This window comes from Microcaecilia unicolor, chromosome 2 (genome assembly GCF_901765095.1).
Source record: "Microcaecilia unicolor chromosome 2, aMicUni1.1, whole genome shotgun sequence".
Taxonomy (NCBI): Eukaryota; Metazoa; Chordata; class Amphibia; order Gymnophiona; family Siphonopidae; genus Microcaecilia; species Microcaecilia unicolor.
Window position 1 is genome coordinate 522,666,467 of NC_044032.1, and position 15,968 is coordinate 522,682,434.

The 15,968-nt window shown below is 39.0% G+C and overlaps 1 protein-coding gene across 2 annotated transcripts in view; it reads right to left on the reverse strand.

Moving 5' to 3' along the window:
- Nucleotides 1-15,968, reverse strand: part of ANAPC4 (anaphase promoting complex subunit 4) — a 96,708-nt gene that overhangs the window by 43,950 nt on the left and 36,790 nt on the right. For both annotated transcript variants that reach the window (XM_030191251.1, XM_030191250.1), the window contains exons 10-16: nt 15,105-15,188; nt 11,039-11,125; nt 8,122-8,186; nt 6,200-6,242; nt 6,022-6,098; nt 415-515; nt 262-313 (exon numbers count right to left, since the gene is read on the reverse strand). In XM_030191251.1, the coding sequence (XP_030047111.1) occupies nt 262-313; nt 415-515; nt 6,022-6,098; nt 6,200-6,242; nt 8,122-8,186; nt 11,039-11,125; nt 15,105-15,188 (509 nt within the window). The remainder of the gene's footprint in view (nt 1-261; nt 314-414; nt 516-6,021; nt 6,099-6,199; nt 6,243-8,121; nt 8,187-11,038; nt 11,126-15,104; nt 15,189-15,968) is intronic.

Consider the following 15,968-nt stretch of genomic DNA (forward strand, 5'->3'; position numbering starts at 1 on the left):
AACACACCAGAAGGAGAAGATTACACTCAGTGTGTTGTTTTATTGTCACTATTTAACTGTAAGCCACCTTGAATAATATTCTTTGCTAGTCAGGCTATAAATATATACAAATATCCAGGATAATCTAACTGTCTGAAAACTAGTTCTGTCACCCTCCTTTGGTTAGAAGAATCATTTCTATGTCTAGAAAGTCTGGGCAGAATGTGTGACTGACCAGGACAACTTAAAATTGTGGCACATATATATAACATTGATACTTACTGCAGAAGTTCATTTGCTTTCAATATAAAGGAACCAACAGCAGTAATTGCTTCTACATAAAGGAAAAAGAAAAGGTACATCTTACTTTTATAAAACCCTGTGATAATTTTCACTTATTAAGGCTTAATAATTGGAAGCCAATTTTTTTTTTACCTTCAATGCCTTTTGCATCAAGTCCAAGGGGTTCATATTTTTGTTTCCATGCCGCCATCCCTTTCAGCTCAATTAAATGGTACAATAATGCCTCAGATCCACTATATATATATGAAGAAATGATGAATGTTATAGTTATTACAGTGACAGATTAATTCTCAAATTGTCCGATTAAGAAGCCCTTTTACTAAAGGCTATTAAGCCTTTACCCTGGATTCTGTATAGTGCGCCTAGAGTTCCACACCAAAATCCAAGCATATTCTATAGCAATGCGCGTAACTTAATTGGTTTTACAAGCTAATCTACGTTAATAGTATTTAACAAGCAATAATGAGCACTAATTGCCATGAGTGGGAAAGTGCGGGGTACAAATGTAACAATAAAAAATTTGGCAAAAATTAGAATTTACGCACACAAATCCTTTACACACGTTATGGAATATGGCCTAGTGCACGTAAATCTAAATGCCAGGATTTACGTCACATTTTAATTGATGTAAATGGATGCGCATAGTTTTAGGTGCTGTGAATTCCACCTAGGTGTATTCTATATACCGCACCTAAATTTAGGCACTGCTTATAGAATACGCCTAGGTGGAAATGTTTTCCACATGGATTTTGTAGGCACCATATATAGAATCCCGCCCTTAATGCATGGTTAATGCATAGAAATAGGCTACTACTAGACCGTGTTAAGGCGTTTTGCACTAGTTTGCCTGTTTCCGAGCGTCAAACCACACGTTTACAGGATTTTTTTGGAAATTTTGTCAGGGGGAATGGCATAGGCAGAGTGGGCGTGGGGAATGGCAAAGGCAGAGTGGGCGTGGAAGCATTAGCCAGCTAGCACGTTACACTTAGTGCACGCTAACTGCCTAACACAGTTAAAGGGGGGCGCACTTAGCACGGCACATTAACGCCAATATTAATGCATTGCCTGAATAGGAAAAACTAGGGAATGCCATGATAGACTTGGGCTTTGCATGTCATAAACTCCCATGTTACGGCGTGATAAGCCCAGACCTTAGCGCTCTTTAGTAAAAAGAGTCCTTAACATAGTTACTGAAATGCAACATAAATCACTAGATTTGCAATACCCACACCACAAAAAATATCAGGGTCTAAGTATAAAAATTACATTAAGAAATCTGATCTATTCTTTCATAACTGATGAAAACATCTTGAAACTGCCAATAAAAATTATGGTGACATTATATGAACTTTGAAAACTTAAGTTCTTCTGGTTTTAAAACAACATATTCCATGAAGTCCCAAGTTAGTTAAGTAATATACAATAGACCAGTGAATTCAAAAACTAAGGGACCCTTTTACAAAGCTGTGGTAAGCACTAACACGTTCTTATCGCCGCAAAAAATGTTGCCCCATGGTAATTTTGACATGTATGCAAGCTACCAACGCACTAAAAGAAAAAAAAAACAATTGTTTTTGTTCAGGGGGCAAGTCTGGGGGGGGGGGGGGTGGTTAGGGGGCGAGTTCTGTGCTAACTGGTTAGCTACATTGTCACTCACTAATCAGTTAACACGTGAGCTCCTTCTGCCTACGTAATGGGTAGCAGTAAGGGCTCATGTGGTAATCTGTTTTAATGGCCATGCACTATTGGCAAAATTGGAGTATGGCCATTAAATTACCACTGTTTGGTAAAAGGGCCCCTAAATCTGTTTGGTGCTCGTACAAAAGCTGTACCAAAATCACAGTACCTAATCACAACATAAAATTGTTCTATATACTGTAATTAGTTGTAATATTTCAGTTTTTTTAATGTTTTTTTTTCTCTACTGCTAATGCAATGCAACTGAAAGATTTAAGATTTTCAATTTACAACGTACGACAGCCAGAGCCAATAACTGAAGGGCCCTTTTACTAAGCTGCAATAAAAAATGGACTTACCGCGTCCTAATGTGGAACTTTCCCATGTGCTAAACCCATTTTTCCTGTGGCAGTAAAATAGGGCATTTTCTATTTGGACTTGCAAAAAAAAAATAACATGGGAGCATTTACTGCCTCCTCTAAGAGGTGCAAGGGGCTCCTGCATTGAGGGCTCCTTTTACTAAGCGGCGGTAAGCACAATGCGGGCTTACTGTTCGCTATAACGGAAGTACCGCCAGGCTACCACAGCAGCTCGGCGGTACTTCCCACCCCTACCGCGCTGTCATTTCCGGCGCTACAAAAATGTATTTTTGTAGCGCCGGACTGTATCCAGTTACTGCTGGGTAAGCACAGGAGCCCTTACCGCCACCAATATGGGTGGCAGTAAGGACTCCCCCTAAATGGCAGCGCGGCACACGTATAAAACAAGCGCCCCGAAAAAAAGTTTTCTTGGATTGAAAATTCGTGTATTTTCTGATGTGGCTAAAGATACTCAGAAGCGTAGACAACAATTTCTAATGATGAAGCCAGGGGTACTTCAGTTGGGGGCGACATGTTTTCTTAGATATCCTTGCAAGTGCGTTGTTAAATACCAGATGAATAAGTATGTTTTCTTCGATCCACCTCAACTCACTGCATTTCTAACTGCTAAAGGGTCCACAGTGAGGGGAGAAAGTTCTGTGAAATATTTGACTGACACCTTTTGGGAAGCAGACTCAGCAAATTCCTGTTGTGTTTCTTTATATAAATGATTTAAATATCCATATATGAAACATCTTGAATCTCAATTGTGGACTTGAGTATAATCTGGTGTAATAATTTTCTTTATATTTTTTCTAATATAGAATCTTTGATTTTATATATTATATAATGGAACCAGATAACTTTCTGTACAAGTGATATGTTTGATTATAATTTAAAATCCAATAAACAAAAGATAAAAAAAAAAAAGCGCCCCCTTTTGCCACAGCTTGGTAAAAGGGGCCCAAAGTCTGCATTAGCCAGTTAGAATGCGCTAATGTGAACACTTCCATGCCCATTCCCCACCCATACCACACCCTTTCAAAAAAAAATAAATAGTGTGTAATGCGTACAAACAGGGAAATTAAAGCCTTTTTCTGTGCGTTAACCCCACATTAGAGCTTAGTGCAACTTAAAGGGCCACTAAGTCTGCTGATATTCCCTATGGACTGTCCATTATCTTAACTTGGCATCAAATGATGACCCACTTGCAGCTCCTTTGTATTTCTAGCTCAGCTGGAACCAGGGCTGGGATCTGGCTCCATGAACCTTCATTTGTAACTATTTGGGGATTTTCCCCCCATTTGAAATCCCCCCTCCCAATATAGCTAGTTTCTTCGACTTAGCTGCTTCCTTCAGTATACTAGTACTTTAATACTATATACTCACAGCATGAATTAACATTTGCAATGAGAGGGCAATTTTTTAAGAGGATGCTTATGCCAAAGTACCAGAAAGGAACTTATTTACCATTAGAAAATAGTAAACAGAACTATCCCAATAGTGCATAAATTCTCACATACAGCTTTATATCTGCTCTGAATTTGGAAATGTGTATGTGTGTGTTACACTATGATGATTTTGTGTGGGGGGCCGTATACAAAGACTCCTTCTAGAACCCTGCAAACATGGGTCCTTAATCCAGCTACCAGGTGTCACCCTCAGAGGCTGTGAATACTGTTGCCACAGCATCCTCAGCTAACCTGTGGCCTGATGCTCAAAACCTAATGCCGGCACTAGAGGTGATTAATGCTGGGCTAGTGTTAATCTGCGCAATGTTCAGAGAGCTCTTGCATGGGAAACAATGTGCATGCCAAAAATTAGTGCAATTATTATTTCAATGTAGTCAAACGGACGTTAATGAGGTAATTTCCTATTCTTTCCCAATGCTCAGAGGACAGCGTGCAAAACAAAGCCACTATTATTGCTGGAAACCTAATGCCAGCTTGGAGCTGGCGTTGGGGTGCTTGAAGAGAGGATTTCCCATGTTATTTTTCTCTAAAATGTGCTGGTTTTTAATTATTTTAGAAGCAGAAGGAAGCCCATGCAAGCACCTAAGCATTGGTAGTGAGAGACAAATGTGTGCGAGTCAGAGCAAACTGGAAAGTGAAAGCACACATTGACGCCTGTTTTCTGCACTTCAATATACGTTTTTCAGGTGAAAAAATTTTTTTTTGAAAAACTTATATTTAAAGGCACAGAAGAATGGCACCAATGTATGCTTCACTTTTGGGTTTGCCTGATCATACATACAAGAGCCGTGCTTACTGCAAAACTCTTGTGCGAATGCACCAGGCACATTCCTACCCTTACTTTCAGTCTCACAGCGCGCATACCATTTGCACACCAATAGTGATCAACATTGGGGAGCTAGGTTTTGGCACTGTTCCTGCGGTATAGGTTGGGTACTGTTCCCTATAGTGCAGGAGTTCTGAGCATCAGCCCACTGGAAAGCAGAAGACCCAACTCAAACACGTAATTGGGGACATAGTAACATAATAAATGACGGCAGAAAAAGACCTGCATGGTCCATCCAGTCTGCCCAACAAGATAAACTCAGATGTGCTATTTTTTGTGTATACCCTTCTTTGATTTGTACCTGTCCTCTTCAGGGCACAGACCGTATAAGTCTGCCCAGCACTATCCCCGCCTTCCACCACCGGCTCTGGCACAGACCATATAAGTCTGCCCAGCACTATCCCTGCCTCCCGCCACCGGCTCTGCCACCCAATCTCGGCTAAGCTCCTTAGAATCCATTCCTTCTGAACAGGATTCCTTTATGTTTATCCCACTCGTGTTTGAATTCTGTTACCGTTTTCATTTCCACCACCTCCCGCGGGAGGGCATTCCAAGCATCCACTACTCTCTCCGTGAAAAAATACTTCCTGATATTTTTCTTGAGTCTGCCCCCCTTCAATCTCATTTCATGTCCTCTCGTTCTACCGCCTTCGCACCTCCAGAAAAGGTTCGTTTGCGGATTAATACTTTTCAAATATTTGAACGTCTGTATCATATCACCCCTGTTTCTCCTTTCTTCCAGAGTATACATGTTCAGGTCATTAAGTCTCTCCTCATACGTCTTGTAACGCAAATCCCTTACCATTCTCGTAGCTTTTCTTTGCACCGCTTCAATTCTTTTTACATCCTTCGCAAGGTACGGCCTCCAAAACTGAACACAATACTCTAGGTGGGGCCTCACCAACGACTTATACAGGGGCATCAACACCTCCTTTCTTCTGCTGGTCACACCTCTCTCTATACAGCCTAACAACCTTCTAGCTACGTTGTTAGGCTGTATAGAGAGAGGTGTGACCAGCAGAAGAAAGGAGGTGTTGATGCCCCTGTATAAGTCGTTGGTGAGGCCCCACCTAGAGTACTGTGTTCAGTTTTGGAGGCTGTACCTTGCGAAGGATGTAAAAAGAATTGAAGCGGTGCAAAGAAAAGCTACGAGAATGGTAAGGGATTTGCGTTACAAGACGTATGAGGAGAGACTTGATGACCTGAACATGTATACTCTGGAAGAAAGGAGAAACAGGGATGATATGATACAGACGTTCAAATATTTGAAAAGTATAGCAGCACACAGCACTTTTCACCTGAGCTACCAGGCTGGTTCAATTGCAAATCTTCTGTCTCTCACATCTGGGTCCCCGCCCCCTCCACCCCTGCACTCCAAAGAACTTCAGCAGATTGAAGAACATACCTCTGTAAGTGACTTATGACTAGCTTCTGTATACTAGAGTAGGATGACTCAATAGATTGACCAAGTTTCTTTAAGCCCTATTAAAAATAAAAAAATATCCACTTTTTAATAAGTCAAGAGTCTATGAATTGCAAACAGTTAAGAAAATATAAAACCAAAAATTGAAAAAGTTTCTCACCTTTACTGTTAATTGGTTCATCAATAGTACTTGAAGTTCAGGGCTAAGATACACAAAGAATGTTTAGTATTCATATGCAGCTTTTTGTTTTATGGGAACCAAGCAGGTAACTAAACACAAAACAGTCACAAGGAAAATAGCAACAAACCAAGAAGTGGGAAACGAGGGAGGGCTGAACAAACCACAGGTTCAACAAATAAAATTTATTACATAAAAACCAATGTCAAGACTGAACACGGCACCGTGTTTCGGCATACAAAATGCCTGCCTCAGGAGTCTGATGCTGCAGAAATAGGAATGGGATTATACAGCTAAATGGGAATAGTGAGGTGGTCTTTAAAAACACCATGCATGTATGGCTGATGCACTATAGAGAAAAGTATGGCAATTCACACCTAATACTTCCATAAGTAAAAGTGCTTTGTGGCGTGAAAAACAACTGTCTCCAGTAGAGGAGAGTGCGAATGCTGAAGCAGCAATACTTTTCTCTATAGTGTATCAACCATGCATGCACTGTATTTATTTTAAAGTCCCTAGTGCCAAGCTCATGTTACTACAAATTAGTTGAAATCATGTTACGGTCCTTGGGTTTCCCACTTAAACCAGCCACTCTGGGATTTCATACAAAAAAAAAAAAAAGAAAGTGGGATAAAGCTTCAAGAGTTTGTGTGGTAATAAATTATTTAGAACTTGACACCTGAACCTTTTACAGTACCAATATTGTAATTACAGTATTAAAGTGCAGCATTGAAACCAGAATTTTAATTGGTAAAAAAGGTTTTATTGAACATGAAACTTTAAAAAGGAAATGTTCTAAAATGGGTGTATGAAATTAACATTAAGAATACAGCTGTATATTAAAAATAGTTAAAGTGCTTCAGATCTGAATTGCACTGGAAACAGATAAGTACTATTTGATTTGACAATGTTAACCAGATTTCTCTCTCAGTTAAACAGCAATATACATCTTAAAACTCTCGCTTTTGACAGAACATCAATCAACTGGATTACAAGCCAAGCTGCCTGTCAGATAAGTACTCCTTTTATATTAACCCTTAACATCGTTAACATTTTAATCTATTTTTTTATACCTTTCTTTTTAGGACTGTGTTGTTTTGCCTTTCAGGGTCTACTAGATCAAGATCATAGACTCTCCTTTCCCACGTAAGTGGATATTTAACTCCTCCCAAGTCCCCTTTGTGAGGCTTCCTCTATTGTGTGCACTGGATCACAGTCACTTATCTGTAGCACTCTCTTGGCTGGGCTTTGGCCTTGCTTGCGGAGAGGCCCTTGCTGCTCCAGCAGTGTGCTAATCTCCGTCACTCTCAGAAGCTTGGAAGCCTATTCTTTAAATAAAGAGGAAGGAAGACCCTATCTCCCTCTTTCAGAAGCAGGCACAGGTTCTGGGTTAAAAAACTGCGGGTTCTGTTATCTAATTATAAATAAAAATGAATAGTGTTCCCTGTAGAGATTTCCTATTCTTTCACTGTGGGTCTTACTCTATAGGAGCCATGGCTGGGCTGTCATCAACTTGGCCCACTCATTCAATTCAGCAGTTATTCAACTTCTCACTCTCTGTCTCACTGATCCACTCCAGCCTGGAACTGCCCCAAACGCACTTAGCACTGGTTAAGCTACTTTCAGTTTAAAATAATTTTTTCCTTTGTCAAAGCAAGCTTGGGCCCAGCTGTAGCACAGCCCAGCAAATTAAAAACAGCTTACTATTTTATTTTTTAAACTGTCTTCAAGGCTAGCTCTTTGCCTATTCCTGTTTTCCTAGTCACTTGACCTTATTGAGGAATTTCATTCCTGTTTTCCAATTGTACACCACTTTGATTATTGAGTGCAAGGCAGTATATCAAATGACAAATAAACTAATTATATATACCAAGAACATCTTCCATAACAGTATAAAACATTACCTTGCTTTGCCCCACAACAACAACTGCATAAACTCATCCTGTACTGAACTGCTTGTGTTCTTTTCCTATATTATCAAAAAGAAAACAAAATTTAATGGCTTATATTTATGTCTGGGGCATTTGCAGTTGAATTCATTCTGCTGATCAGCACTATGACATGAAAATCTATAGCTTCAGATGCCTGACAGTGTTTTACCTATAGTTTGCATATCTAACTATACTGGACATTTAAATAAGCATTTGTTATAAAGGCTGTTCAATAACTGTTCAGTGGAGGGAGAAGTCAGCAAAATTCCAGCCAGGTCTTCCAGAAGAGGTGGAAGTGGCATTCCATTGGGCCTTGAAGAGGAAAAAGCAGCTGCATCCCACGCAAACCTGGAAGGGGAGAGGAGTCTGGTGTTGTGCCTGGCTCCACTGTGAAGAAGCAGCAGTATACCTCCTGGCTAGTGGAGGAGGAGTCAGTATTCATGGGCACATTCAAATATACCTTAGTGGTCTGAATATAAGCTGACCTTTTATGCCAAGGCCAATATGGCAATCTTGTATTACTTGTTTGTAAAATTCATCTGATTAGTGCTAATAATCACATGACCAGTTGATGAACCAGATATGGGAATATGTAATTCAGACATACTGGCTCTTTTCCCAAGTCCCTACCTTCAGATGTCTGTCCTATACAACACAATTGCCACTGAAGTGTCATATTTGCTCCAAACATTACCTTTGATACAGACCTCTGGCCAAAACACAGAAGTATATGACATGACTTGTGGCCTATGACTGCAGTATTCATATGATTGCAAATCTAGCAAAATCACACTCATTAGAGCTGGGATGCTTTACTAATAAGTACTGATCTTTTTTTATTTAAATTCAAAGAGCCACTATTTTAATTTTTGTTTTGTTTGTTTGAAAAAAAAATACTTTTGATGGATTAGGTTTGGACTGATTTTTCTGGATTACATTTTGCAGACAAAGCTGTTAACTCTCATACAAAGATGTACTTGTTTTTCACTCTATAGCAGGGGTAGGCAGCCATGGCCCTAGAAGGCCACAACCCAGTCGGATTTTCAATATTTCCACAATGACTATGCATGAGATCTATTTGCATACAATGGAAACAGCACATGCATATTCATTAAGAAAATCTTGAAAACCCGACTCGGTTGTGGCCCTCGAGGAACTTAATTGCCCAGCCCTGGCTCTATAGTATACTCATTCTGTATCTTTTCTACACGCTAGATTGCATTCTTGATAGTAGTTTATTAGGGTGAATACTTTCTCCTTCTCCCTTCTTATTTAACTATGGTACAATACATTTATACTCTAGCACTGTCTGGATAATGAGTTACACACATTCCTCTCATGTTTATCTGTTCTCTTGCTGCAAATCAGACACATGCTTGTCAATACATTTATAAAAAGTCACCTGTTTGTTGCCTATTTTATAAAGGCACATAGGTTGTCTTTAAGAAACTGTCCCAGCAAAACTAGAAAAATTATGGCTAAAATTTTTATTAAGGTTTTTTTGTGTGTTAATATTTTACATATCCACAACAATAAGAGCTCTATAACATGGCTAAAATGAAGTCTCAGACATTTAACACCTGTTTGGAAGCAGATGTAGATGTTTGTGCATAACGTACTTACCAACGCATGTATTTTATAATGTATGTGCACAAATCAGAACTCTGCTTGTGCTCTTCCCAAATGTTGCCTCTGAACATGCCTACTACAGTTGTACGGTCTGTACTATGCATCTAGTCCCCATGTACATATCTGCACTTGGCCCCTCAGCTATATGGTAGAAAAGCATTAGTATCATAACAATGTTATTCGAATGTTCTAATTGTGTGCTTATTAGATACTCCATCTCTATTATGCTTACGTTGTATTGTACCTCTGTTATTTGAATTTCAGTGCTGTTAAATGTGTATATTTTGGATCCTGTTTCACTGTAGTCCTATTATTAGGTCTCAATTTGCTGCTTTCAAGATTTCCTCTTTCATTCTGTCTATGTTTTACTTGTTCATTTTGCTATTGTTATGTTGTTAACAAAATTCTAAGAATATTTATTTATTAGGATTTATTTACCAACTTTTTGAAGGAATTCACTCAAGGCGGTGTACAGTAAGAATAGATCAAACATGAGCAATAGACAATTACAGTGGTAAAAATATTCAAAAACAATACAAAGTATGGCATGGTATATTACTTACAATGTCAACACAATATGTAACAGAACATTATAATTGATAGTGAAGGGTAAAGCAAAGATGTAACATATAGATAGGGAAGAAAGTAGGAAGAGTTAGAAAGTAAGGTGATTGATTTATAGAGTTGTACATGAGGTAAGAGAAATGGTTAAATATTAACTCAGCTAGGGTAGGAGTGGATAAACATGTTCTGCTACAGTATATGCAGCCCAATTCACTCCTTATGTGTGTGAATGAGCTAACGAGTTAGTTACTTCTTCCATTAAAAGCCTAATTGAAGAGCCAAGCTTTCACCTGCTCCCTGAAGTAAAGATAGTCTTGTGTTAAGCGCAGCCTTTCAGGCAGTGCATTCCAGAGTGTGGGGGCTACTCCGGAGAAGGCTTGCTTGTGGGTATCACATATCATGTAATGTCTTTTGGAGAGGGTATGGTTAGTGAAAGTCCTTGGGAGGACCTTAGTGTCCTTGGCAGTGTGTGGAGGATCATCCTATTTTTCAGGTACTCAGGGCCATTTTTGATGTTAAACTGTACCCACAGTACACTGCCTTGGGTAATCTCTTCATAAAGGCAGTTAATAAATCCCAATAAATAAATATACAAGCATGCGTATTCATGTACATGAAAGGTAATTTTATAAGCTATTGTTACACATGAATATTATCATAGATGTGCAAAAATGCCTTTATAGGAGAGTCACATTACCTGCACAAATTTTGTCAGCCGAGAGTCCATCTGCATCAGTATTTCTTCCCAGGCTTCACACATGCAGGTCAGTGACAACTTTAGGTACTGCACGGAGATACATAAAAGCTCAATTTATATAGTCATTTATACTTACAGGTTTTAAGCACATTTTGAAATTCAGGAATAACACTATCATAAGCCAACTTTCTGACTGCTAATCCTACATATATAATTTGCTAGGGATTCTCCGATCTCCTCATAAGTCACACAAAAAAAACCTCACCTTTCTAGCCTTTCTCCGCCTTTGTCTCATCTTATCTATCCCAATCATTATTTGGACTCAAAAAGTTAAATTGCACTATCCTACCTGTGAGTGTCATTAACCAAGCTCCAAGAGATCATCTCTCCATGCTCTTCCTCCCTTACCACCAACATTTGTTCTGTCCTTTTAACATCCTCAGACTGCTTGTTTCATGCACATAACAGTGGCAGCCAGAATGCAGCCAGGATACCATTTCCATATTCCCTCTGTGGTAGGACCTTTGAAGTGCCTTGAATGGGAGGTAAGGCAGGGTGATAACATAACCTAGGTTGGTACATTCCCCACAGAGATGAATTCCAAAGGAGGGTAGAAGGTGGTGGATATAATGGACTACCCAGACCACAGAATGACAGAATAGCGTACTGAAACAGCTTGCACTGGCTGGAGGAAGAGATCCAAAACAAAATGAGTTAAAGGGGAAACTACTGGGGTCAGGCTGGAGAGGTGCAGATCAAACTGGGAACCTTCTGCATGGCCACATGAAGCACCAAGCTGGCCAAGAAAATATTTCTTCATAGAATAGTTACACAGCCAGCTTCCTGGGGAGGCAAAGACAGTGAAAGAATTCTGGAAAGCTTGAGACAGGGACATAGGATTCTTGACTATTAAAAGAAAGCCAGGTATCAACTGTGATATATGTTACTGCAAAGGAAGTGGATTGGGCAGATCTGACAAGCACTGCGGTCTTTATCTGCTATCAGATTGTTCTTAGACTCTATTTTAATTCAAATGTGCAAGACATCCCACATGAACAGATGCAACTATTTTTTTTCACAAAAGTGCACTTCATTTACTTCTTGTCTATGCAATAATTTCCACTGATTCAGACTTTCCCAAAAAAAAAAAAAAAAAAATGGACCTGGTTCACTTTTCTAGCCTCCCAAAATATGGAACAGATTAGTTCAATCCCATGTATTTCTCTTATGCAAAATGTCCTGAGTGGGTCTTTTTTAATTTTAAGTTTATACTTAGTAAACAACAATGCAAAGAAAGTATAGCTCATTTTCAAATGAAGCAAACATATCTGAACAGCATTTACCTAGTAGAGTTAAAGCACAACTTAACATAGAATGCAGAGATTGGAAGTGAGATGCGCTGGTCAGGATGTGTTCGTATGGTGGCCAATCCAGGTCACAAGTACCTGGCAAGATCCCAAAACAGCACATTTTAGGCTGCTTATTCTAGAAATAAGCAGTGGGCTTTCCCCAAGTCCATTTTAACAATGGTCTATAGACTTTTCCTTTAGGAAGCCATTCAAACCTTTTTTTAAACCCCACTAAGCTAACTGCTTTTACTATATTCTCTGGCAACAAATTCCAGTTTAATTACACATTGAGTGAAGAAATGTTTTCTCCAATTCGTTTTAAATTTACTACTTTGTAGCTTCATTGCGTGCCCCCTAGTCCTAGTATTTTTGGAAACAGTAAACAAGCGATTCACATCTACCCGTTCCACTCCACTCACTATTTTATAGACTTCTATCAGCCATCTTTTTTCCAAGCTGAAGAGCCTTAGCCGCTTTAGCATTTCCTCATAGGGAAGTCGTCCCATCCCCTTTATCATTTTCGTCGCTCTTCTCTGTACATTTTCTAATTCCACTATATCTTTTTTGAGATGCGGTGACCAGAACTGAATACAATACTCGAGGTGCAATCCTCACTTTTATTTTCCATTCCTTTCCTAATAATACCTAACATTCTATTTGCTTTCTTACCCACCGCTGCACACTGAGCGGAGGGTTTCAAAGTACCATCAATGATGATGCCTGGATACCTTTCCTGGTCGATGATTCCTAATGTGAAACCTTGCATTAAGTAACTATAATTCGAGCAGATGCCCAATATCCATTATGAGACTGGGCATCTGCCATTTAGATGCCCAGTCTTGTAAGGTCCTCTTGTAATTTTTCACAATCTTCTTGCGATTTAACAACTTCGAATAGCTTTGTGTCGTCAACAAATTTAATTACCTCACTAGTTACTTCCAGATACACAATATCGATCGGCTCACCTTTATCCATATGTTTGTTCACTCCTTCAAAGAAATGTAATAGACTGGTGAGGCAAGATTTCCCTTCACTAAATCCATGTTGCTTTTTTTTATTTTTAGATTTTGCTCACACTTTTTTTAATAGTAGCTCAAGGTGAGTTACATTCAGGTACACTGGATATTTCTCTGTCCCAGGAGGGCTCACAATCTAAGTTTGTACCTGAGGCAATGGAGGGTTAAGTGACTTGCCCAAGATCACAAGCAGCAGCAGCGGGATTTGAACCGGCCATCTCTGGATTGCAAGACTGGTGCTCTAACCACTAGGCCACTCCTCCACTCCTTTGTCTCATTCATCCATGCTTTTGAATATGCTCTGTAATTTTGTTCTTTATAATATCCTCTACCATTTTGCCCGGCACCTACGTCAGCCTCACCGGTCTATAATTTCCTGGATCTCCTCTGGAACCTTTTTAAAAAATCAGCGTTATATTGGCCACCCTCCAAACTTCTGGAGCCATGCATTTTACAAAAGGATCTGCTGATTATAAAGGCTTTTTTAAAGTACATGCAGATGTGCACATGTATTTGCTGGCATGTGAAGTGGGAGAAGCCACTTTTCAAAGTTACATATTTAAAAAAATGGATGACACGGACAGGCAGTTTCTATGTGGAGGTGTCACAACTTCCACATGTAGCTGCCTCATTTTACAAACTTCAGAGTAGAAGTGATGTCAATTAAGTAATGAGGCTGCAATTTTGGAGGAGGTTTCATTTTGGAGGAAGACAAACACTACATGAGATTAAAGAGCATGACTCCTTCAATCCCTTGTATAAATCCCTGACCAAAACAAGCACTTTTCTAAGTCAATATGTAAAAGCTAATGTGGAACTTCTTTCCCATATATTCTCCTTCGTGTGTAGATTTTAGTCCCATTCAAGCCCACCCTTGTGGTATCTTTATGTACTGTAGTTTTCCACATGTGTAAGTAGCAGCTTTCTGAAATTGTTTATTACACATACTGTATATGTGATAAACACTTTATTAAACCAACAGTCTTTAATCCAGCTGTTTGTTTGCTGCACCCTCTTCGTAGGGACTGATGATCCTTCTTCTATTTCTTTGATATATGTGATACACATATGTAAATGCCGATACTTCTACAAAGAAATTACAAATAGGGTTTCTAAAATAATCCCCTTAATATTTTTATTATACTATATCCCTATTAATCTAGAACTATTAGAGGCCAGAAAATCATGACCCTTAATTTGCAAACTACCTAATTCATATGAGGTTGTCCCCATCTAATACTTACTACTACTACAAATTACAAGCCCCAAACCTCCATTCACTATCAACCAACCATTCCATCAGCTAATACCCATCCTTCTATCTTTAATCAGGTGGATAATGAAAGCAATTTAGCTGGCCAAAAATGGCTACTGGCCAGTTAAATCATCTGTTCAGGCTAACCACTAAGTTCTCAGTCTCTATATGTCTAACTCAGATTGTAAGATTTTAGGGATGGGGAACTCCTTCACTTACTGGAGGTGCAAGACTGGTAGTCATTTCATTTATTTTAACTTGAAATCTGTTTCCTTGTACAAAAGCTCTGAATTTACAAAATGATTGTACCTTGCGCACTATTTACTGTTGGTGGAAAAGAAGGTTCATCATGCCCAGTATCCTTTGGTCTGTCTCAGTATGGCAATGCTTATGTTCTTATGTTATAGAAAGAAACGTTAGAATTGATTTTAAGAGTACAATCTCACCTGTAGAAGAGTAGAAATGTGAGTAAATTTACGGGCCATCTGAGTTACTTCGGATAGGTACACTGACAGCAAACTGGTGTCCAGCTGCAAAACACAGAGCAAAATTAAAGCTAAAACTCAGAACGTTACTATTACCACTGCTACTTATTATTTCTATAATAGTGCTGCTAGATATATATAGTGCTGTACAAACATATAAAGAGACAATCCCTGCTCAAAAGAGCTTTCAATCTATTCGAGACAAATAGGCCAAATAAGATGTAAGAGCATTTCATTTGTTATGAGAATGATTAAAACAATATGGGTATTTAATAGCTGAATAATGGGATTTAAAAGCAGCCTCATAATGGTGGGCTTTTAACCTGGATTTGAATAGGGTCAGCAATAGAGAATGACATATTAACTCAGGAAGTCTATTCCAGGCGTATGGCACAGAAAGATGGAAGGAATGGAGTCTGGAATTTGCAGTGAAGGTCACAGAAGAATGACTTACATGACAGAGGAGGGGTATAGGGAAGGAAAAGAGAAGAGGCACGGAGCAGCAGCAGAATAACACCCTTGTAGGACAGCATGAGAAGTTTGAACTCTATGCGGAAATGGATAAGGAACCAATAAAGTGACTTGAGAGGAGGGATCATGTTAATATTCCACCGGTTATTTTTAAAAATGGCTTTGATAGTTTACAATGAAATATAATGGGCCCAATATACAAACAGATTTTTCTCATTCTGTTTATAAAAAAAAATTCTTAGTATATCAGGTTCTAATTGCTGATCACAGTTTTAATCAGACAATAAGTTTATTGCCATATTCAAAAATGATGTAGCACAAAGAAATATTACATCAGTGGCTCCCAATCTGTGG